This window comes from Haliaeetus albicilla, chromosome 25 (assembly GCF_947461875.1).
Source record: "Haliaeetus albicilla chromosome 25, bHalAlb1.1, whole genome shotgun sequence".
Taxonomy (NCBI): Eukaryota; Metazoa; Chordata; class Aves; order Accipitriformes; family Accipitridae; genus Haliaeetus; species Haliaeetus albicilla.
In genome coordinates, this window is record NC_091507.1 from 21,685,830 (window position 1) to 21,708,499 (window position 22,670).

At 44.0% G+C, this 22,670-nt stretch overlaps 2 protein-coding genes and 1 long non-coding RNA gene across 23 annotated transcripts in view; all 3 read right to left on the bottom strand.

Moving 5' to 3' along the window:
* Positions 1-50: 50 nt before the first annotated feature.
* Positions 51-9,288, bottom strand: F7 (coagulation factor VII). Of its 2 annotated transcripts, XM_069770254.1 has the most exons (9): positions 8,362-8,455; positions 6,658-6,960; positions 6,006-6,166; positions 5,410-5,434; positions 5,203-5,316; positions 4,172-4,312; positions 1,614-1,720; positions 984-1,104; positions 51-772 (listed from the first exon to the last, which is right to left on the bottom strand). In XM_069770254.1, exons 3-9 carry the CDS (start codon positions 6,063-6,065, stop codon positions 234-236), a joined length of 1,107 nt encoding a protein of 368 aa, XP_069626355.1. In that variant the 5' UTR covers positions 6,066-6,166; positions 6,658-6,960; positions 8,362-8,455; the 3' UTR covers positions 51-233. The 2 variants fall into 2 exon arrangements, with proteins under 2 accessions (XP_069626355.1, XP_009922203.2); XM_009923901.2 differs by lacking the exon at positions 6,658-6,960 and having other exon boundaries at positions 8,362-9,288.
* LOC138681909 (uncharacterized) lies at positions 1,760-4,165 on the bottom strand. Its single transcript, XR_011322125.1, has 2 exons — positions 3,384-4,165; positions 1,760-2,764 (listed from the first exon to the last, which is right to left on the bottom strand). It is a non-coding gene; the product is annotated as an uncharacterized lncRNA (long non-coding RNA).
* Positions 9,289-15,877: 6,589 nt separating the features above from the next.
* MCF2L (MCF.2 cell line derived transforming sequence like) overlaps positions 15,878-22,670 on the bottom strand; it is a 158,879-nt gene continuing 152,086 nt past the window's right edge. For 16 of the 20 annotated variants that reach the window (XM_069770226.1, XM_069770229.1, XM_069770227.1 and 13 more), the window contains 4 exons: positions 19,256-19,383; positions 18,554-18,666; positions 18,324-18,427; positions 15,878-18,190 (listed from right to left, as the gene is read on the bottom strand). In XM_069770226.1, the coding sequence (XP_069626327.1) occupies positions 18,096-18,190; positions 18,324-18,427; positions 18,554-18,666; positions 19,256-19,383 (440 nt within the window). In that variant the 3' untranslated portion in view covers positions 15,878-18,095. Of the gene's footprint in view, positions 18,191-18,323; positions 18,428-18,553; positions 18,667-19,255; positions 22,004-22,670 lie in introns of those variants that run through there. The other 4 variants (XR_011322121.1, XR_011322120.1, XR_011322122.1 and 1 more) reach the window with 4 other exon arrangements.

Consider the following 22,670-nt stretch of genomic DNA (forward strand, 5'->3'; position numbering starts at 1 on the left):
GTTACGGCCATTCTGTGCCTGCTTGACAAGACACACACGTTTACAAACAATACCGATAGGGAAGTTATTTTATATATTCAAGTAGGCATTAGGCTCGTTTCAAATCATTAGTAGTGGTGTGGGTATCACATGCATCACATAGCTGAGATAATGAAGGAATGCTTCAATAGGAAAATGACAGAAAGGGGTTGGGGAGCAATAGCACGATCTGGAAATGCTCTGGTTCATTATCATTAATCCATGTGCTTCTTCAACCAGTCGATGTATTTGGATACCCTTGTGTAAACCCCATAGCTGCCTTTAACAGCACAGCCCTTTCCCCAGCTGACAATCCCAGTCAGAAACCAAGTGTTCTTGTACTTTGTAGCATGAGGTCCACCACTGTCTCCCTTGCAGGAGTCTTTAACGCCGGTCGCGTCTCCTGCACAGAACATATTCTCTGTAATATTTAAATCGGTCTCCTTTTCACATTCTTGTGTCTTTACACGTGGCAAATCAACTCTCATCAGAATAGAAGAGGTGGCACCTCCATCTAGTAGGCGTCCCCATCCGCTCACTGTGGAGAACTTGATGGAGGACAGTTCATACACTGCAAACTGCTTTTCAGGCAAACATATCGGCACCACATAGTCGGTGAGATTCACGGGTGTTTCCAGGCCTAGGAGGGCAATATCGTTATTGACTTGTCCATTTGTGTATCCTTCATGAATGATGATCCTGGCAACTCCACTTTCTTGCTCAGTTTTATCATCAGAATTTGTTGCATGTTCACCTGGAAAAGTTATTAATCGCAGGTCATGTCAGGCAGCTCCTTGATTCCTCAGAAGTTTGAGGAGATAAGGGGTTTCTAGTCTGATACCTCCTAAAGACAATTCCCTTATACTACCAAAGCCTGCACATTTGGTCTTTTACTCTGGTTTGCCAGGATGAGAAGCTGCTGCCACAACCACAGCTCGATAACATGAGGAGGGGAAGATACATACCCAGTCTCACCCGAAGCTGTTTAGGATGAGTATACTCCAAACAGTGAGCTGCAGTGACCACCCACTCTGGGGAAAGCAGGGTACCGCCACACTTTTCTTTCTGATTCTGTATTATAAGGGCCTGCCAACATAAAGCAAATGTATGTCTTGCATCAAATGGGCTTGACCTGAATCTCAGTAGCGTTGGGTTTCCTATTGCTTCCTTCTGTCACTTTATGCAACTGTGTTTGAGAATACTGTGCTGATTGCATGGAGAATTTAGGAGGGGGAGTCTTCCCATTGACATTTTCTCCATCCTGTAGTATGGACTCTGCCTATTATGGCCAAAAGTGTATCCCTGCAAGCTGCAACTAAAATTCTTGCTGGCACTAAGCTTAAGGACTAAGGGGTCAGGAGATAGAGGAGGTTGTATTACCACTCCACTCCTACAAAAGCAGGCACTCCAGAAAAAGGCTAAGATACATAACTGAAACAGGTAGATCTGCTACCTATGGATGAAGAGGGAATTTGGTTATCCAGACCTGGCACTTTTAATGGATTTTTAACATAATAGATTTAAAACAATGAGTTTAAGATAGTGGTTTCATAAGGGGGGGAAAAAAAAGCAATGAAAGATTTCTGAAGACTCACTTGCCATGGACATTCACCTGGAGGACAGATTGAACCACCTACTATTCTCCCTCGTGTAGTTGCATTTTTTTTTGCCAGTACTGGTATTTTTCCACATGGGTATTTCACTGAAAAAAAAAGAAAAAAAAACAAAACCAAAAACAACAAAGGGCAGCAAGTGTGATTTTATTGCACTGAATTCACAGCAAAATGTGTAAGGTCTTCAGTGAAGTTATGTTAGCTGAAAAACTGGTCTCTAGTCTGGGAGCATGGGTTCTCAAAAGTACTTTAAAGCAGCTCAGCAGATAAGTAGTCTTTTTGTTTGGAAACAGCCAGAAATGCTTTTACAGATAGAGTGCAGGTCCATACATTATCGTTGACATATATTCAGCTACCACAGGAGCTTGCAAACAATATACCTGCTTAAGAGATATATCAACACAATGAGGTAGGCTGCAGGCTGGAGAGCAGAAGTGACTCTGTCGAGCTTTATAGTCTACATATTTTCAGCAACCCTGCTGACTTTTAACTCCGCTGTACCAAGTGCACAGCATCCACGGCATGGTGAGATACCGGCTTAAGCGTGGGACGTGCAGCTTGCTGTCCCTTGTTCGGGTAGACTCAAAGGTCTCCTAAGAGCAGACACTGTGTCTTCTGGTATGCCTCCTGGCAGACTGTGCCTAGTTTGCTTGGGTCCAGAGCATCCTTGATTCTTCTGGACTGCATGTCTCCATCTAAGGTCTGTTTTTAGCCTGGGCAAGCATGTGAAGATTGGCAGTAAGAGAATCAAATCTTGAGGACTGAACCTGCGACTGAGCTGCAGTGCAGGGGGAGCCTTCGTGTTTTCAGTACATCGTTCACCCAACAGAGTTTTCCTTTCAAGAAGAAGATAGTCTACCTTTGGGGGTTTTTGTGTGCCACGTGGCTGTGCTGTAACTGAACGCTCTGTCCCTTCCATCCAGCAGTCACTCTGCAATAGCGCAGTAAGGAGTGCTCGCTTTCTACCACTTTAGGAGCCAGGGCCCTATAGTCTATGCTGAGCTGAATCCGACATCTCCACGGATCTGTAATAGTCTGAACATGCCGATTGCCTCAGCTGATATGAAGACAGCGTCAAGCTTTTACAGGTACAGGCAAGGTATGGAGAAACAGAACTAGATCTTTGGTGGCAGCTGGTGAAAGAGCAGAATAGACGTGACACAAACCCTCTAATGCTGTATGCAGGGCAACGCTGGCCTGGGCATTTGAAAGGGCCATTGTGAGAGACGACAGAAGGACGGTGAAGGGACTGAGCAGTTACACAGTTGTGTCTCCTTGCGACACACGGTCAGTGCTATGGCTATTTTGGTCCCCAAGAAGCAAGCAGCAACGAATACATCTTCCTCGCCGGGGAAGACATGCTGAAAAGCCTGTGGGGAATATTGAATTCTTTGTTCTCAGCTTTTAACAAAAGCAGCTTTCCCATCATGTGATATTGCAGAATCTGTTAATAAGGGATAAGCACATTAGTAGACTTTTTTTCCTAATGAAATTGCTGTTGTTTAGAGCTAGGTTGTCATTATCAGTTCTCTGCATGAGTGCTCCATTGAGGTATGTGGGGGGGGGGGCATCGCCACTCAGAATTACTTTGCATGCTCCCTGCAGCTCTGTCTGTTATGTTCATATCCCCAGGGGTCTCTTTTTCCCCTCTAATAAAGTAATTCAAGTAGGCATCTGCAATAGAGTCAGGTGCCAGCTCATTTATTGGAAAAATATTTAACTTGTGCTACCCTAGTCTTAGTTGAAATTTACCTTGTCAGATGAGTGAGAGAAATATCTAGCCATAGTGTCTAGAGGAGTACCAAAAGTGTATTAGTCCTGCCAAATAGGAAAAAAAAAAAGAAAAAAACCAGAAAGAAAAAAAGAACGAAAGGAAAAAGAATAACTGGTTTTCTTTGGTTTTTAATAGGCTTCTTCCTCTCTTGACTCCTGCGCTGAAATAAATATGGTAATAAAATCTATAGTCACAATTTCAGGTTGGAGATCCAACACTAAAACAATGCTGCCCCCAAAATATTTTCCCACCGCAGGTGTAAGCTAAACCAAAAAAGGACTTGTGAGGCCCAGAGCCCCTCCACTCACCAGAAGCCCCTCAGCCTGACCCCAAATCCCTGACTATCTGCCGCTCTGCTTTATTTAGACCACCCGGCCATGAGCTTGTCTCCACTGCTCAGTTATTCTCTACTAGACCAGTGGTGGGAACACTCCCCAAGGAGGAGACAGGGGTCCAGCTCCCTCCTCCCTCCTAGTAGGTGGGATGTTCAATCCCGAATTTCCCATGTCCCGGAGGAGTGGACCTCTGGGGCCAGGAAAGAGAGATCCAAAAGGCTCCCTGCTCGGTGTGCACACTTTGCCAGCTGCTTTTCTGGGGTGTCTAACTTCCACCAGAAGCCCAAACGTACTGCTCTGGACTCTGCCATTGAAGAAGAGGTGGGGAGCTGGTGGCTGAGGGTTATACCTCGCACCTCCCGATGTGTACGTGTTGAAAACTTTTCTTCCAGAGCTGGCTTAGACTTAGCATCGGGCTAGTAGTATCTTACCTTGGGGAATGCAGGACATGCCATCACTTGCTAAAGCGTAATCGTCCGCACAGAAGCACACTCGTTTTTCAGACTGCTTGTCAGTACAGTACTGCTCACAGCCACCGTTGTCGTAAATGCACTTCAGTTTGTCAGCCATGGCTAAAGTCAGAGAAAGAGCATTTAGGTTTCCAAACGTGGATTTTGGTGCTTAACATGAGTCAATTGTGACTTGAAATGTTGACAGGGAAGCAAGGCAGCAAAGCAGATTTCTGTGATTTATGTACAGTGACTGCATCAAAAGCGCCTTCCATGTGGCAAAAGCTAAGTAGGTCTGGATCTCCAGGGATTAGGGAAGAAAAGGCTATGCTTAAGAAACATACACCTAAAATTAAATCAGTCTGCATTTACGCAGTAGCTGAACTGTCTAAAGGATGGAGGTGGTGTACTTGTGTGGTAACCACTGTAATATACGGCTGAAAAATTGTAACTCTTTTGTATTTTGCCATTTGGGAGAAGGACGCTCTGGGATGACCATTGAGGCTGCCTGGTTAGACCTGATGAATGCCTAGTCCTTCTTTGGGCTCAGTGTGTTCTGAGGGTGTAAGTGTTAACACTCAATGTGCAGCGCCCACTGAAATCAATGGAAAGACATATAAGGACTTTATTAACTGCTGGATCTCTCCCCTCTGGCTTTGTATGATGCATATGCAGCACAGTTATCATTCACATACTGCACTGAGCTTTGAGGTCAAAGTAACTTCAGTACTTGGGTAGGAAAAGAAATTCCTTCTTTTCTCTCAGATGGTGCACAAAAGGCACTTTTTTTTTTTTTTTTAACAAAGTCATCATAGGGTCATAATTATCTCACTGCCTTGCAGTGCCTGACTGCCAGCTGGTTAGATCCATCGTGTGACACCACAGGCAGTGTGAACAGTAGCCGTCACGGCTAGAATTATGCAGAATGATAATGATTGCTACTGTTTATCTCAATGCCTTGCATTTGAATTAATAATGGCATTTTTATTTTGTTAAGCTATGCCAGAGCTGACCTTTTTCACAGCTTTTGCCCTCATATTCGATGGGACAGCGGCAAACATAATCCTGAAACTGGTCGTCACAACTCCCGCCATTCTGACAGGGGTTGGAGTCACACTGGTTAGGGTCTGTAAAAACATTCAGTGTCAGTCCGGCTCACGCGAAGAGCTGCAGCAGTGGGAATGTTTTCACAGCTGTTAGAACATCCCGAACAATCGTACCAGAATAGATGTGCCAGAACTCTTTCTGGAAGAAAAAGATGCGAGATTTAATTAAAGAAAAATTAACTCAGGTTAAGTCCTACAGCACTTATAGCACAGGAGGGGGTACAGACAGCCACAGTGATGCCCCTTTTGCTTTTATAATTTATGACAGTTGATATCCATAAAATATTCTACATTATTTTCTACATTCTACATTATTTTCATATACCAATAGAGAAGGGCACTGTGTAGCACACGGAGATAGGTGATCCATCAATAACCTCTATATAGTTGAGGTGGGGTTGACTGAAACAAATGTTGCACAATACAATAATTTAAGGTATTGTCAGGCCAGGAATTACTGGGAGGTCGTGGAGACGGCTTAGAGAGCGTCCACTTTCCCACCATCCCCCAGATCAGGACTGCCTGGGGCAGCCCATGCAGTATGCCCTCCTGCACCTCACCGCTGCTGCGTGCCCCCCTATAAATATAAGAGAAAGATGCAAACAGCAGGACACACAGTGCTTTATTTGCTCTCTTAAAGTGTCAAAGCACACCTTGAGTGGGGGGAGTCGGTCTGACAGTGAGTGCTCACCCAGCCCCGTGTTACTTACTGTCCTTTCATCATCATGGTAAATCTCTCTCGCTTCCTCAAAGGAACACTTTTCTTCCATGCATTCTCGCTCTAGTGACCCCAGTTTTATCTCTTCGAAGAAGCTGTTGGCTCGCCTTTGCCTTTCCAAAAAGCCGCTTGCCTCTTCCTGCTTTAGAAAGACTGAAAAACAGCAGCACGGTCTCTTTGTCATCAGCTGCGCTCTCCAGATGGAGAGGACAGGGGGACAATTTCCCCTCAAAGCTTTTCCCAAGTTTTTTCTGAGACACTTTAGAAAAGAAATGGGTGAATGTGAAAGAGACTCCTTTCTCTGGCATGCCTCCCAGGTAACGTGGCAGCACATGAATTTTACAGAGCCCAGACCTTAAGAGAAGATGGCACATTACACCAGTGTGTACATCAGTGACTCCCAAGGTATCATCGCGTGTCATATAGTAGGTCTCAACATGCACAGCACAGTTTCTTTCAATTTTAGCAGCTGAAAAGCCCACGTCGCTTCACCGAGCAGCGATGTACATGGCGAAACCTGATTTTTCTGTACTCGCTACAGTAAGTCAGTCACTTGGTGACACATGGACCACAGTTGCCCCTTCACCCACAGTTATGTGTTATCTCACACCCCTTCACTCTTTGGACCTACAGAAGGCACTTACCCCACCACTAGTAGACCACAATTTTACAACCGCTGCTTTAATATATTTATCTTTAGTTTTCTTCTGTAAAAAAGGCTACGTTAAAGTACATGGGAAGGCTGGACAAGGCTGTTTGCGTTTCCTGGCGGAGCCCGTGGATGGCTCCTTGCTGCTGCCAGCACCATAGACCACAGCCACGGGGGTCTTCTCCCTGTGTGTCTCTGTCGCGCTTCGGAAAGATGTCGGGTACACAGGTTTGACAGCAGACATCAGCAGAGCTCGCTTCCTAGAGCTACGTCAACTTGCAGCTGACAGAAGCGTGCACTGAAAGAGCCGATAGCATTGTCACCACACTGACCTGCTCCTCAGCTTCAGGATACCAGCATATCACACAGCTATGCTGTCCCAGTATAATTCAGGATAAGGAACAAGAAGGTCCAGTGCTGCGGTGTGCTCTTGCTCCACATACAACACAGAGCAAGTCTTGAAATAATTAATTTTGCATTTTTTTAATCTCCTCTATGTCAGTAGGGGATTCTGGAGCTTCATAACAGTAACTTACATGTCAGCACTTTTAACTCTTTCACCTGGGATTGTGGGTAGATTTGGGGATTGAGGCTGATGCATATCACCTGCCTTTCCCTCAGGACATTCTCCACTACATGACTCCTGAGAGAGCAGGAGTTATCTCCTACCTGCTGGAAGGGCCCTGAGGTGGTTGCTGAAGGACAGGACTCGTGTGTCCTCGCTGATACACACACAAACAGAAATACTGAGAGAGTTTATTCCAGTCTGGTGAGGTGTCTCTAAACGTTTGTGTCTAATCAGAACATTTGCTGAGTTACAGGCAAAATAGTGGGAATCTTCCCTGTATTTCAAAGTTACTTAAGGAATAAAATATTGTGTGGTGTGCATTGAATTTATTCCAGGGTGTTTCATAAACATTTGCTCATTGTAGGAATGTCAACTGGGTCTTTCTGCCGTGATTTCAAAGTCAGGCTGTATGCATTTAATATGGCTTTCTTTAAAGGCTTTTAATTAACCTTACACTGCAGAGACATGACACGTGTCAGTGCACAGGCACAGACTCCGACAGAGCGTGCCTGGGCGCGTGGCTGGGGACATCCTCCTGCTTTTATTTCAGTATTCTCCACTTATTTACATTGGAATGCTTTTGACTTTGCTATGTATTTTTCCAGCTTTGTTCACTGCAATGCAGGAGACCCAGTCAATGGCTAGCTGGGAATCTGAAAGCACTGGGTCTGCTTTATTAATCTGGGAGCTGATTTTCAGACACGTACCAGAGCCACTGAAGAGCTACGACCTCACTGCCTTCTACTGCTGCCGTAACAGGGTGGATCCTCACCTCTTTAATTTCTCATCAGCTGAATGACAGACTATCGATTCTTTGCTTTGAAAAATGCTACAATTCAAAATAACAATAAATCCAAGTTCCTTTTTTCACATAGCTAATGGTTTGCCTGCTGTCTGTGCAGTGATATAGACTCATTTAGCACTCTACAGGTGCTTCTCCTTAGTTGGCAAAACAAGCGTGTGGATGCCATCACTGAAAGCAAACAAGAGCCTTAGAATAACTCACAGGGACAACCGGAGGCAGGACAAACATGCAACAGTGCTCAAAACTTGCAATGAAAATTACATCTGAGTAACAGGGGAGAGGTCCATTGTCAGTAAACATAATTACAGCCATATCCTACAACATACCTGCATCCAGAGAAAGAGGAACCAGTAGTAGAGAGCAGAGAAACAAAGCCACGCACTGCCTGGAAACCATGATGAACCCTGAGAGCCAGCGTCCTGGTAGTGTATTGACATTTCAGCAAGGACTGTTTGGCCAAAGAGCTCGACTTCAAATGCTCGGAGCCAGAGGAGGGGCCGGCGACTCATGGAAACAGAAAAAGATCCATGACAGCCCGGCGAGCCGAGCAGAAGGGCACATGCGAATCCTGCAGTGTGCCCTTTTCACACAAGCGGGGAGCTTGGTTTTGAAGCACGCTCTCCTGAGCTGCGCAAAGGCTATGCTGATGACACAGGCTGCTATCTCCGCCTTCATTTTCCATCTAACATGCTTTTTTTTGTGAGAAACATAAATGCCAGGACCCTGCGGCTGTATGACTGGCACTAACTTGGCCACATAGTCCTGTATGCAGAGAGCAGCGATGTGACATTTATCTTGAATTGGTGGTCAAGATAGGGCCTTTCAGTGCTTTGGAGTATGATCGAATCATGATATTTGTCTTTTCCCATTTCTCCACCAGCTGAAACTCTGCACTTCTGGCTGACTTGACTTGGAAACACTAATTAACCAGCAAGAGGCACCCTATGCTGTTCTCTCCATCTTTCCTGCAAGACCCATGTGGCCTGCACAAGTTGTACTGGCTGGAGGAGGCACTGAGCTGATCCACGCTGTATTTCGTTAGTGACGATAGGGGTTTGAGGGGCTAATCTGCAGACAATGTTTTATGTGGAACATAAGCAGTCCTCTGATTTAATGGAAATCAATTAATGGCATCAGACTAGAGAGTTGACAACATTCTTGGGGAAATATTTACTTAAGATAGCAGCGAGGTAAAGAGCATGTTTGCCTATGAGAAGTGAAGCGTTGGCTGAAGGCCAGGGTGTTTTCCAGGCTGTTCTCCCCTTCCTGCATGGAAAAGAAGGAGGGTCAGCTCTGCATCTGAACATTGCAGCAAAGAAAAGCAACAGCTACTCAGCGTATCTCCCTGCAGAAGCCGTGATTCCTTAGGAAAGCTGGGCTCGCGGCCGTTCTTCACATGTGGTCCTGTTGTTTGGCAGCGGTGAGCACAGCTGGACGTCCTGCTTTGAAATCGCTTTCCCAAGAAGGGGCATCCAGGCAGTTCTCTGGATCAAAGCCTGGCTAATTCCCAGCAGCCCAGTTCCTGGGACGGTCGGGGATGGGTGGCAGGTCCTGTCCTGGGGCAGAAGAAGGAGGCCACTTACTGGAATACAAAAGGAGCTACAGCAGCCCCACGCCGTCCCCATCTCTGCTTTTTGGGAACCCTCTCCACACCTCATAGCATGCAATGATCCTCATTCCTTGTTTGCTTGCCTACATCAGTGAGTTGAAAACAGCAAGGGCACATTCGGCTTAGCAAGACCAAAGCCAAGCTTGTTGAAGCCACTTGAAAAATCTCTCTTTGTCTCATCTTCTTGGGGAAAGTCCTAGCCCTGTCTAGTTGAATGAGTCACGCAGATCAGAGCGTGAGGCTGTGCCTATTGCCCCCCCAGCCGCACTGACCAAGGCTGCGGGGGCATCTCCCTGCTGGGGGGGGGGTGGCTGCCACTGCACAGCAGTATCTCTGCACCTCTGCAGCCCTTTGCTTTCTCCTCTTCTTCTTTCGCAGTGTGCAGATCCTGTACATCCTTTAGGACTGATGCAGTATTTTCCTTCTGTCTTTCTTCCTCTGTTGGCATCCCCTTAAACATGAAAGATTTTGCTTTTATTGCTTGGGAATACGGCCAAATAGTGTTGTTATTTTTAGAGCCCAGGGGGAAGCTCAAGTGCTGGGAACAACAGTCGGTTCATATTGGGACAGTCCTTCTTCCAAGAAAAATTCATGCGATTAGGTTTCATCAGGGATGACTGTGCCCACGAGGAGGGTCACTGGGGATTCAGCAGTCCCAGGACTTCATCACAGCTCTGCCTTCATGAACTTCATATTGACAGACCTCATCTCACAGCCGTTTCCTACTAACTTCAGCCTGGCCAGTTCTTCGGTTGAAGAGCTCTGTTTTTAAGGAAGAGCTCCCCTTCCTTACTCTCTTAGACCCCAGCCAGAGGAGCAAACATCAGTTCCTTTGCTTTTCTTCCCCAGAAGATCCCTAAGTCTCACTTCATTTTTCTTCTTGTGTGGTCTTGCTGTGGTTCATGAGAATTGCCCTGGCATTCTGCTCTATAAATCTCCTTGCTTGTGAAGGCTTCAGCCTTGGCTTATGTTTTCTGAGCAGTTCCAAGAAAAATAATCCGCTGTTCAATTAAAAGTGAATATATATTAATGCAAACGTGCACCCCTGCTGCTCATGGGTGCTACTAGAATAAGTCTGGGGACAGCTGTTCGGAAGATTTAGGGTATTTTTTAGTGTATGCTTTGGATGTGCCAAAGTTGCTTTATCCCCCCCCAAAAAAGTTAAAAAAATTAAACATGAAAAATGTTAACAATGTAAAATAAATAAATCTAAAGCAGAAACATTAACCTGGAAGACATGATGAACTGATGTCTCAGAACATACCATTCTTTATTTTTGTTTTGTTTCCTACTGACATTTTTCAAAGAAAAACTCTAACAATGTTGTTATTTTTAGTTTCCTATTTGGGGTTGAAGAGAAGACAGGTATGGAAGCTAGTGGAAACTCTGCAACTTGATCTGATCCAACAGGTCACTGGTCATTTAAACGTGAGTTTTCTAGTCAGCACTCATGAACAATTTAAAAAAATAAATCAATGATTTCTATTTCAAAGAGGCCATTTGAGTAAGCTGACAAGGCTGTGTCTAGGTAAGAAAGGTTTAGAAACAAGCTGCCTCATGAATTTTGGAAAATTCAATTTAAATCTCCACTAACAATAGTAACTTGCCATCCTTCATTTATCAGACTAATTAAAAGCAAGCCAAGCCTGTGATAAAGTTAATAATTTCCTGTCTGTTGTACTAATCTAAATATATGAATATCATGCTGCTAAGCTTTAAAGCAAATGATTTTGATTTTAGACCTCAAAAGAGAACTATTTCTTTCTAGGAGAAAATTACTTGCCTGCTTGACTGAGTTCTGTATCCCCATACAGCAATTATTCTCATAAAGAGGAAGCAGAAGATGGGGAGATAATCTTTTGGATAATTTTTTTTTGTGACGAGCTCTGAATACAAGTGCTTAACGTTTTATTCTGTTTCTAATCTTGATGTGGGTTATTTCTTTCTCTTCTTTTGCTGCCTGAGGAGAAGGATATCTGAAGATACCTAGATAATAAAGGAAAGAAAAGACATAGAAAAGGCAGTACAAAATAAATTTACAATAAAGGCCGTGTGCCCCAAAGTTTGTCTGTTTGTCTAATGCCACCTATCTCCGTTGGTGATAAGAGATATTAACTCTACTAGAGACCTTCTCTTGACTGTGTCCCGAGACCATCACAGCTGCAACAGCACCACTGGTAAATCTGTAGTCTTGTAAATGCAGCTGGGGACCTTGCCGTTTTGTCAATTGATGTGGAATGAATAGATACAAAAATTTGAAAGGTGACTGATGGATTCACTTCAATTGATCTGTCAAAGGTAACATTTCAGCACCAAACCAGCTAATCTGAGTAAAAACATTTCAGAATAAAAATGCAAAACTTGATCCTTGATTTTCTACCACCATCTTTAGGCTGCCACTGGTACGGACAGGGGAGAGGTGCAAAGATGCCTGCCAAGCATATATTAGTGCATCATCTCGTCTTCCTGCTATAGGGACTTTATGTTGTAGGTGATTTTGGCCTGTCTCGGTAGGGTCAGAGCCCCGGAGGAGCTGGCAGAGCTCCTTGTGGTTTGCCTTTGCCCAGCTGGAACTCGACGTCTTCTTGCAAAGGGCTGAGGGACTCATCTTCTTGCTATGCTGCTAGGCTAGATGGGGAAACATTACCACTTTGTCTTGCAGCCTGCTTTTTGCATGCACCAAGCTGCTGTTTTTCTCCTGAGGCTTTGTCCGGACATAACGTTGCCCCCAAATTTCTCAAGAAAAGGTTTGAGCTTTGGATGAGGATGCTTCACTGTGAATGCCCTTTGGACCGAGCAAAACAGTTGGAGCCCACTGACGATGGGGGTGTGTGTGTTTATTTACGTATGACGAGATATTTTGAGCTAAACATGTACAACAGCGCATGAGCAACCGAGGGAGGGAGGGAACAGATGCCAAAACAGCTGTACTGGCCTTACCCGCACTCCAGCAGAGCCCTCCAGCACCTCGCCACCCTGGGCACCCCTCGCCTTTGCCCTGCTGCCTTTGGGGGCTGTCCCTGCCAGGGACATTGCAGAGGCTGGGGCCACGGGAGCGAGCATGGGTATTACTGGTAAGGGAGGAGAATGCTGTGCCCGTTCTAGGAGCTGATCCAGCCAAAAACTGCCAGGGGAAAGGTGGGGGGATAACGGAGTCACTCCCTGGAGCTGGTGGGACCAAGGGTGCAGCGCTTAGGAGGCAGAAGGGGAGCAGGAAGGGAAGTTTGCTGCTGGACTGGCAGCAGTTCCACGCGGCTTCTAATTTGGCATACGACACGCAGTGTTTCTTTTGAGTTAAAAAGTCTTTGTGCCCTTTGTGCTCCTTGCCCCACTGCACCCACCAGCCCCACGCGCTCCCCTCAAAAAGATAACCCACCCGCTCTGCGCTCTCCCCCCTCTGCTTTTTGATCTCTGGCTGACATATTACAGCCCCTTGCCCCACAGCACCCTGCCAGCAAGCCAGTCCCTCACCATCCATACCTCCAGGCTGGCACGACAAGTGGCTGCTCGGGTGCCTGGCTGGGGTGTGAAGGAGCCTGCAGTGGGACCAGCCTGTGGTGGGCTGGGTGTTGAATATCACTTACGCACTTAAAAACTGCCTTTCAGCGATGCAGAGCAACGGCAGCTCAAGTTAAATGACAAAGAAAGAGGCATTAATTGACTGCTGGTTTGGAAAATAAGGACTACTGGTCATCCTCCCCAGTGCTGTTAGATACTTTCTCTTAAAAATGCATTTATGCAGCCGAATTGTCTGCAGAGAGGTGGCAGCTGAGTTTCTGCTTGCCGAGGGGATCATCCACCAAGAAAGCGGAAAGAAAGAGAAAGAAACAAAGATGCCCGAGCAAGAGCCAGGTAAGGGGCTCAGGCAGCTTTGGGTGACAGCCGGCGAGAGCGGCCAACTGGGGCAGGAGGGCAGCGAGGCAGCCCTAGTGCTCAACACGGTGCAGGGGGATGTAGGGCAGCAGGTACCTGAAGGATTGCAGAGGGTCTGGAGTAAAAGGCTGGATTTCCTGAGGATACAACATCTGCAGGATATCAAAGCTAAAGCCAGCTGCAGAGACCTGTAGGAGCAGCTTGTGATAGTGGACGGCCAGATAATCGAGTGATGGATGAAGCTGAAAAGGCTGCCTGGGAAAGGAGCTGAGAAGACTGCACACACAGTGCTGGACTAAGCTGGAGCCACAGTAGATGGTTCCCTGAAAATATCAGCTTGAGGTGCAGTGGCTAGGAAATATGTGGAAAGGAATTAAACAAACAAAAAAACAGGAAAAATCTGATAGAAGCTTGCTGGTGAGGGAGCTGGCATCCCACTGCCTGAGCTGGGTCTCAGGATCACCTCCTGCTGCCTTTCACACAACAGCTCACCAATCAAGGCAAACAGGTACTTTGGTCCCCATATTGCTATTTGAACATGATATTGCACAGTCTCCTGCTTAGAAAAGTGACAAGCTCAAAGTTTCACAAACCTTAAATTTCTTTCCTGAATGTATTAAGGGAAGAAGGGGAAATTTCATAAGTATATTGGACAGCATTTAAAGTTGCCTGGAACAAAGTAAGTTGAGTGCATCTAATACCTTTGCCAAAGGCCTTGCGTTGTCCTGCTGCCACAGCTGGCTTTGCCCTGTCAGAGTGTTTGTAAGGGCAGACGTTACTTATCAAGTACTTTGCTATTACAGGTCAGGAAACTATCTCGTCCTCTGAGGGTCTTTACATAGCCATTCATTCCTGTCCACCTGCTTACGAGTCTCTGAAATCATCTCATCTTCACCTTCCTTAACAGCTGTTAAAATAAAAAATAGTTATTGCTAGTGTGGCCATCATAGTTTACGTGTTACCTATTCATCTCCTTTCAAATGAAAGCCCAGACAAGCTACTTCAACATCTAAACATCTTATTTTGATAATACGGTATCTAGACAGTTTACACCAAATCTTAAGGGACAACTGAATGTGGCTCTTCTGTTCCTACATTCTAAGTTAAGCGAATTTAATTTGGGTATCTCCCTCGTACCAGGCAGATCTGACACTCACCCCTGCCCCCCAAAATCTAGGGAGACTGGTAATTTTGGGGACTTGTGTGGACACTCTGAACTTTACAGTGCAGTTCATAATAACCATCTGACATACGATACAGAAGGGGAATGAGAGTCCCTGTCATTTTGAGATAAGTGATGTAAACGAGTTACGGTCCAAAGTCATCAGTTTTGCTCAGTGACAATATCCATGCAGAATGGAGAAGGGGTTTTGTGTCCCAACTAGCAAACTGCTTCTGTATCTAGGAAAGACTGTGCTCCAACTTTGAGCCAGTTATCTACAATATAAGAAACCCAGGATGAGTCCAGAATGTTTGCAACAGGAAATAAACATCCTTACAATTAAAAATAAATCAATCATTATTAGGTTTTTATACTGAAAATGCTTTACTTTCCACTAATGTAAATCTGGGCTGGAAGTCTTTCATTCTTTTGCTCTAACAAGTATGATGTGGCTCTGCTCAGAAAGGCTGGACATCCTTTTGCTCAGAAAAGTTGGACTACCTACTACAGAGGTAACTGTTACGTTAACAAGACCGAGAGTAAATAAAAGCAATCAAATCCCAGTAACACCTTAGCTGGATTGTGTAATTGCACACGGCCACCCTCTCAGCCCAAATCACTCTGGTCAGTGTGAAATTCACCCCCTACCATGGCATGATGGTCCTTAAAGCCATTCACCTGTGAATGTGCAAACACGTTCTTCAGATGCTGCAAGAGTGAATGTGGCTTCTTGTTTCTCACCCAGCTGCGGCTGTTGCCGGACACAGACCTCCAACTTGTTCTGCTACAGGATCAAGAGAAGCATGCAAACAGGAGGAGGGGAACCACAGGATACGCAGCTTCCTGAGGGAAAACCCAACAGTGATGTGCCATCTTTCAAAAAAAAGCGTATGTGGGAGAAAGGGAATCAATCTGATTACCTGGCACTGGCTTTCATTTTTTATCTTCAGCCTGCAGACAGGCTTTATTTTCCCAGTGCCAGGTAAGTGAGACAGGATCACAAGGGCAAAATGGTGTTTTTCTGAGATGGTCCAGAATGTGTAGGGCAAAGGATTTGAACACATGGACCCTGACAAGCAACAGCTAGACAGACCTGGTTTGCTGTTCCAAATCCTTCAGCCTGTGTCTGTTTTTATATGATACCCATAAGAAGCTTTTAAGACTGTGAGACAAAAATAAAACACAGAGCATGTCTATATAAAGGCATTCAGCAAGAAGCGCTGAAATTTATTCAAATTAATTACAATAGAGACCTCTGACTTTGAACTTCTAATTCACAACAGCAGTAAAAAAAGGAAACGGTGAAATGGGTTGTATTAAAGTGCAATGATGTGGAGAAAACCATTGAAATAACACAAATGAGGCTGCAGTGACAAATGAAAGGACAGTCTCATCCTAGCAATGACAGCAATATATAAGTATGTTACAGATAATTTACAAAATAACTTACATAGATGAAGATAAGCTGAATCCCATGTTGCCATTCCATTGTTAAATCAGACTAAATATTCCTGGTCAGCACAGTATTATATGGAATAATTAAAAAAAGATCAGAGGATTTCTGCATTGGAAAAGATGCCTGAACTAGAACCCTGATCAGCCTTTATATTGCAGTATTGCAAGAAACCTAAGTATTTATGAATTGTAAAGTGACACATTCAGCAGCATGAAGACTATAAATACATCTTTTACATTGATACATTATATCTACACAGATATACATATCTACACACACACATATACACACAAGCACATACATGCACATATATATATATGTGCATGAATACATGTGTGTGTATATATGTTTGAATTTGTACTGACCGTGGTCAGCTGCATTTTGATTGCATCTGGAGTAGGGTTGCTTTTGCAACCTAGGAGTAAGATCATTCTTTAGAGTATTTGTCATTTAAGTTTCCTAAGCTGCAGCCTCTAAAATATACAATTCTGGCATAAAGATAGACTTCAGCGCTCAGCCATCAGAGGGTCTGATGACTGCTTAACAGCAGATCCTGTTGACCTAATCTGCTGTGCTTAGTGCTTCTGAAAAACTATGCTTTTAATATCCACATTATTTTTAAGTAATATGGTACATGAATCAGTTAAAAACCTATTTTCATATAAGTAAAAATACTTGAGAGATGGACAGGAATGAATAGAATATTCCATACATGCACACACGTTTTGGACTGTTTGTAAGGATGACATGCAAAGAACAGCTGACAATGTGAAAATTTACAACATTGGCTTACATCAGACCTTGAAAAATGGTGAGTGTAGCATCACCCTTCCTTTAAAAAAATTTAAAATATTTGTCTGTAGCATAAATCTGACTCTTCTCTACTAAAGATTTTTTTCTCCCATGCTCCCCTTTTATAGAAAAATTATGTCATTGTTTTTTTCTCTTTGAATAAATCTGCAACAAACACTATTGACTAAAAATACGTCTGATTTCTAGCCCTCATAGGTTTTTCTGAAGGAGGGCTCTTGACCCATAGTGGAGCCACAATAGTATCCTCTGCCTGTAACTGCATGTTAATTGTGAGAGCTGAAGGTGGCCATGCAATTACCGTTTATTAAGAAATCCTTTAGTGACTAAGAACATTTGTGTTTCGTTGTGCATCTACGTAAGGAAAAAGATACTACTAAATTGCCAAGGCTATGTAAACATAGTGATCTTGGTAACAAATTTGGTTGTGAGGCCAAAATACCTCAGAAAACAGCTATTCCATTGCACACATCATTAAAAGGTTAGAAAGGATAAAATAATAGTTTCTTCTGATGCTGTTGTGGTCAGTGAATCGGTCATGTCTGCATCCCAGTCTCTAGGGAGCAGAGGAATATCCTGAAGACCCAAGAGAAGAGAAAAGGCTGGACCAAACCTCCTTCCCAGTTGCTGTAAGAGTCCCATTCACTGCACTGACCGAGGTATGTCCTTGGAGAAAGGGGTGGTTTTGGGAGGAGAAATTGTAAACTCAGATTTGTTTTCTTCATACCTATCCTGTACAGTGATTACTATGTTATTAGTTTACAACAAGGATTTAGCACCGAACACATTTTGTTTTCTCACATTCAGGTTCTGGCTGTCAGGAAATGATACAGTTCTACAGAAACCTGACTGTGTATCAGTGAGAAAATGTGTTTTATGCTAATAGCTCTGCCTGCAGCTTCAGACTTCAGGTCAGAAGCCTCTACAAGACTCTATTTCAAATCATTCAACTTTTATTTACAACTTCACATTCCATGCACTTTTCATTGGGATCTTCTGAGAGAACCTGTAAAAATCACCATGGAAAATACTCAGAGCTGGCAACACAGAACTGGTGGTGGTTCTCCGTTGGAGTCCAATGTCTAAGAACTCTGCACAAAATGACAAACTCCGAATTTTCCTTCCATGGAGGTGGGGTGAAAATTTAATGTTAGCCCTTTATGTCGGAGAAGCTGGTGCTGCTGGCATTGCAGCTATCACTGCAACTTGATGATGTGCTCAAAGCACTGGAGGCAGTGCCCGATTCTGGGAAAGGAAAAGGAAAGAAGAAAACAAAAAAACCACAAGAAAATATGATATGGTGGCTGTTTTTCACAACTTACTTTGATAATAGGAATCTTCAGAGAGACAATCATCTCATCTAAAATAAATAGCCTACCAGAGCTGCTTAAAGATTGAGCTGATTTTGAATTGCCGATGAGCATCAGCAGATTGTTTGCTGGGATCCAACCTTCTTTACCAGTGCTCAGGTTCTTTACATACCTAAAAAAAATATAAAAAATAAAAAGTCAGATTGCTTCACTTGATGCCTTTGAAAGTTTTGCCCTAAACATCTGCCTTCCAAACACAGTTCTGCATAGAAAAATTTCCAAACACAGATCTGCGTACCAAAGTCCATCCTCCCCTTCACGAATCAGTTGAACTAGTTCTCCACTTTTCACTGTAAATTCTTCAGAAACTCCTTTCTCATAATCAGTCACAACTGTGTATTTACCAGGAGTCTAAATGCATACAGAGGAAAAACATAACAAATTATTTCTGTTGAGTACTTTAAGGTACAAGCTTTTCTTATGAAATGATAGCACTTTTCCCTTCTTTCTCATGTGCGTACATGCTGAAGACAGTGTAAATATACATACTGAGAGGCAGTAAAACTTTGCTGTTTGATTACATGCAATTTCAGTACATGAATTCTCACACCCTGAAAAACATTCAGTGAAATGTTTCCATTACAACAGTTAGTCCAAATCTCTACAACCCCCCCCCCCCCTTAAACCAAGCTGGCAAACTAGCGACATGATGTACGTGTGGCAATCTGTTGACATGGTAGCTGAGCATGTCATCACTTGACTGCTGTACTATATGACAGTCTGCAGGTACAAAAAGGCACCGATGGACCTTCTTAAGGTACAAACACAAGGCTGATTTAAGAGAAGGGGATATTTTCCATTGCCCTAGGAATTTTGCCCAGCTGAGGATTTGAAGGCAGACACTTTCCTTTCTGCAAGCTTCAAAAGCATTCCTGTATACTGCCACACACAATGGATCAGTATCATTTGCTTAGCTCAACAGGAAAGCATTTCTGGTTACCAGCTTCATCTCGCCTCCCCCTCCTCCTCCTTCTTCCTCCGCATCTGATGAATTCAGAGGATCTTCAGCACTAGACCAGCCGTCATTTTCTTCAGATGCATCAAGAGAATGAGATGTTTTAGCCCAACCTTGGGGAACAAACAGCCAACAGTTAACTTTGCAGCAGTGAGCCACTGGCTGGAAGAAATGTTCTTCCCACTGAAAAGCTCTTAAGTGATCAACATAAACAGGAGGAAAACTGTACACGGGGAAGTTATTACAGCCACTGGGTGAAATTCAGAGCTGGCAAAAGTTGGCCCGTTTCCATCAGAGTAAGTGGAGTTGTGGCAATGCACAGCAGTGAATTTGGCCCTTCGGACTTATAGAGAGGGAAACAGATGGAAAGAATGCAAATTCCCAACCAAAAAGCAGCTATTTCTCTCTTATACAAAGACAAACGGTGGCTAGATACTCTTTTTCTTGGGAGGGGGTAGAAGACAGGAATGTACACTTCATGGGAAGAGGATGAACACACACGGTTGTCACCCAAAGCAACCTAACCAACCTGCTGGAACAAGGGATGGATGTGCATTGCCTCCTTCAAAGTGTTGAGCATTTAGAGCTGTCAAGAAATTCAACACAACCTACAGGCACTCTATACTTCACCTGATTAGGCAGCTTATTATTTAAGGGTATTCAGGTTGACACAAGGATACTTAATCACACTGACTTATCTTGGTGTTAAGCCACCGCACCAAACACCACAAGACCAATCTCCTGCCCATCATTTATTGTGAAGCGTTCCTTCTTCTCTCTCAGGATGAAGCATTTCATTTATTTACGAAGCTGAATCACATCCAGAGTGCACAAAATCTTTTCCAAATAAAACTACAGTAAGTTTTCCCAGTGGGATGCTTTTCACTGAGGTCAGCAGCTGCTAATAAATGTGTCGAGCTTATAATGAAAAAAAAGTCATAATAAAAGAGACAAATATTTGTAAGTAAGATTTTGGTTCAAGCCAAATGATAACAACAATAAAACTCAATGAAAAGAATGAAAGGAAGGACAAACCTCCCAACTCTTATGTAACTATTAGTTAAGTTGAGAAAGCACCAGCATTTTTGCTCTTCACTGCTTCTGAGGCATTTGTCGCATGGCTGGTTATGCCAGTGCATTAGGAACAAAACTGAGCATCGTCAGAGTAAAGCCAAAGTAATCTAAGAATCATAGAAACAAATCACACCCAGAGCACACCAAATGGAATGGCACTTTTACCTCACCTGCACTGCTGGATGACCTGCACAAGGTTAGAAGTACTGACCCATTTGGCCCTGTCCAGGGTTAAGAATGAACTTCCATCTGTGAAGAAACTGAGTAATAAATTCCTGCTGTATTCCATGCAAATTCCTTGGAAACTCACATCTTATAGTTGGCTTGTGGGACACAGCTGAAACCCTTTCCATTATTTCCAAGTTAAGAACAATGCAACAAAAGAAAACTTGGTTTGTTTGTCCTAATTATTCCAAGCTCTCATTAGAAACAGGATCAATGAGTTGCACAAGAGAAAAAGAAAGTGAAATCATGGTAATTGCTCTGCCTGTAGCATCATACTCACTGGCCTGCTCATCTGGAACATTTTGGGTAACAGCTCTTTTTCCTCAGGCTCACTCTTTCCGTATATTGTGCTGATGTGGGTAAGAGCAGACCTGCCTGATCCTGCCATAGCAACAGCACTCCTACTCCTCATACAAGCTGGCACTCTACTATTAACAAGTCTGTATAAAAGCCCATCTCATCCTGGGCAGGGAAGGGAAGCGGTCACTATGGTCATATTCACATTAGTTAACTACAGGCACCAAAATTACGCATGCACATTCCATGTGCATGTGTGTATTCTGCATGGTATAACTACAACAGAGCTCCCTATAAAGGCAGGAAAGGTAAGAAAATGGCAGACAGTCTTGAGAAAAGACAAGGTTATGCAGAAATGAGTTTAGATTTGATGGTGCCAGGAAAACCAAGAATTCATTAACTGCTTCTCTTCAGAAATGGGCCCACAGGTTTCTTCACAGAGATACGATCTATCCGCAAGAGGTGATCCTGTCACTAATTCATTTTCCTTGAGCTCACTGTGTTGTAAGTCTGAGTGATACAGCAGCAAAAGGAAATGAGTGGGGGCAAAGCGCTCTGCACTGGGGAGCTGTGACCACCTGCTGCAGTTTCACCCTGAAATGCCCAGGTCAGCTGCCTGCTTATCCCTTTTTGAGTTGGGGAAGGAGAAGAGATAAAGTGTCAGAAAAGAGATCAGAAGGTGCAAGACAGAAAGGGGAGTTACTAGATGCTTGAAATTACTTGACTTGGTTTAGTGGTTTCATAAAGTGAGAGGCTGCTGGACAGGACAGCAAATCAGACAAATCTGTTCCAAGGATCCAAGAGTTTACTGTAAATTAAGAATGATCAAGGACTCTCCACCCTGGAAAATTCCAGCATCCATGGAGAAGGCCACAAAACACCCCTTGCTTTCTGATAGCCTTTCCAGGCCCTCAGGATTTCCATGGTACCTGGAGATCTCAGAGGTTTGACTGCTACCTGCAGAAGATTAACCTTGTAACTCCCATATCCACACCTGTGGAGTTTCTGCATGTGTCCGGCCTGGGATTACATTGCCTGCTGCTCAGACAAGGTGAGTGGTGTCGTATAGTCTCCCCAGCACAGCAGCTCAACCTGCATCGTTTCCACAGGTGAGACAAAGACAAAGGCTGTGGAAACCTGGAGAGGAGGAGGATGGTAGGGCTTGAAACAGCTTCCTCTTTAGCATAGCATTTTCTAAAAGAGATGGTGGTGGAAAGAGAGTCAGGAAGAGAGGGACTGCTCTCCTTATACTCTCTAGTTGATCAGCCCTAGGGATTTGTACTCAAGCCTCCATCAACAGCCTGGCTAGTTAGAAATGTGTCATTTAACTGAAATGCTTTTCTATTCTTTCCTTGGCTGTGGGTTGGGAGGACAGGGTGGAAAAATTGTGTACTGTTACCCAAAGAAAGATGCAACAGCACTGCGACTACAGTAACAAATGCAGATCTAAAATGGAAATTCCACATGACAGTGATGATCCCTACTCTCACTACAGTACATGAGTTTCGGATTTTTTGGTTTTTTTTTTTTTTTTTTCATTTTTTAAAAGTTAAATCCTCTCCACAAGGGGCACAGTGACAGTAGGATGCTAACTGGAAAACCATGTGTCACAGAGCAACTGGACACCCCTGTAATTCCATTAAACACCCAGCTTCTGGTTATTTCTTCAGCAGAAGATCCCTTCCCCACTGCCCTCTCCTAAAAACTAGTTAGCCATATGCTACTTTATTTGATGCCAAGGTAAAACTTCAAACAGTTGTGCTATCAAAAACAGTATACACAGAAGCTGACAGACCCACTTGGA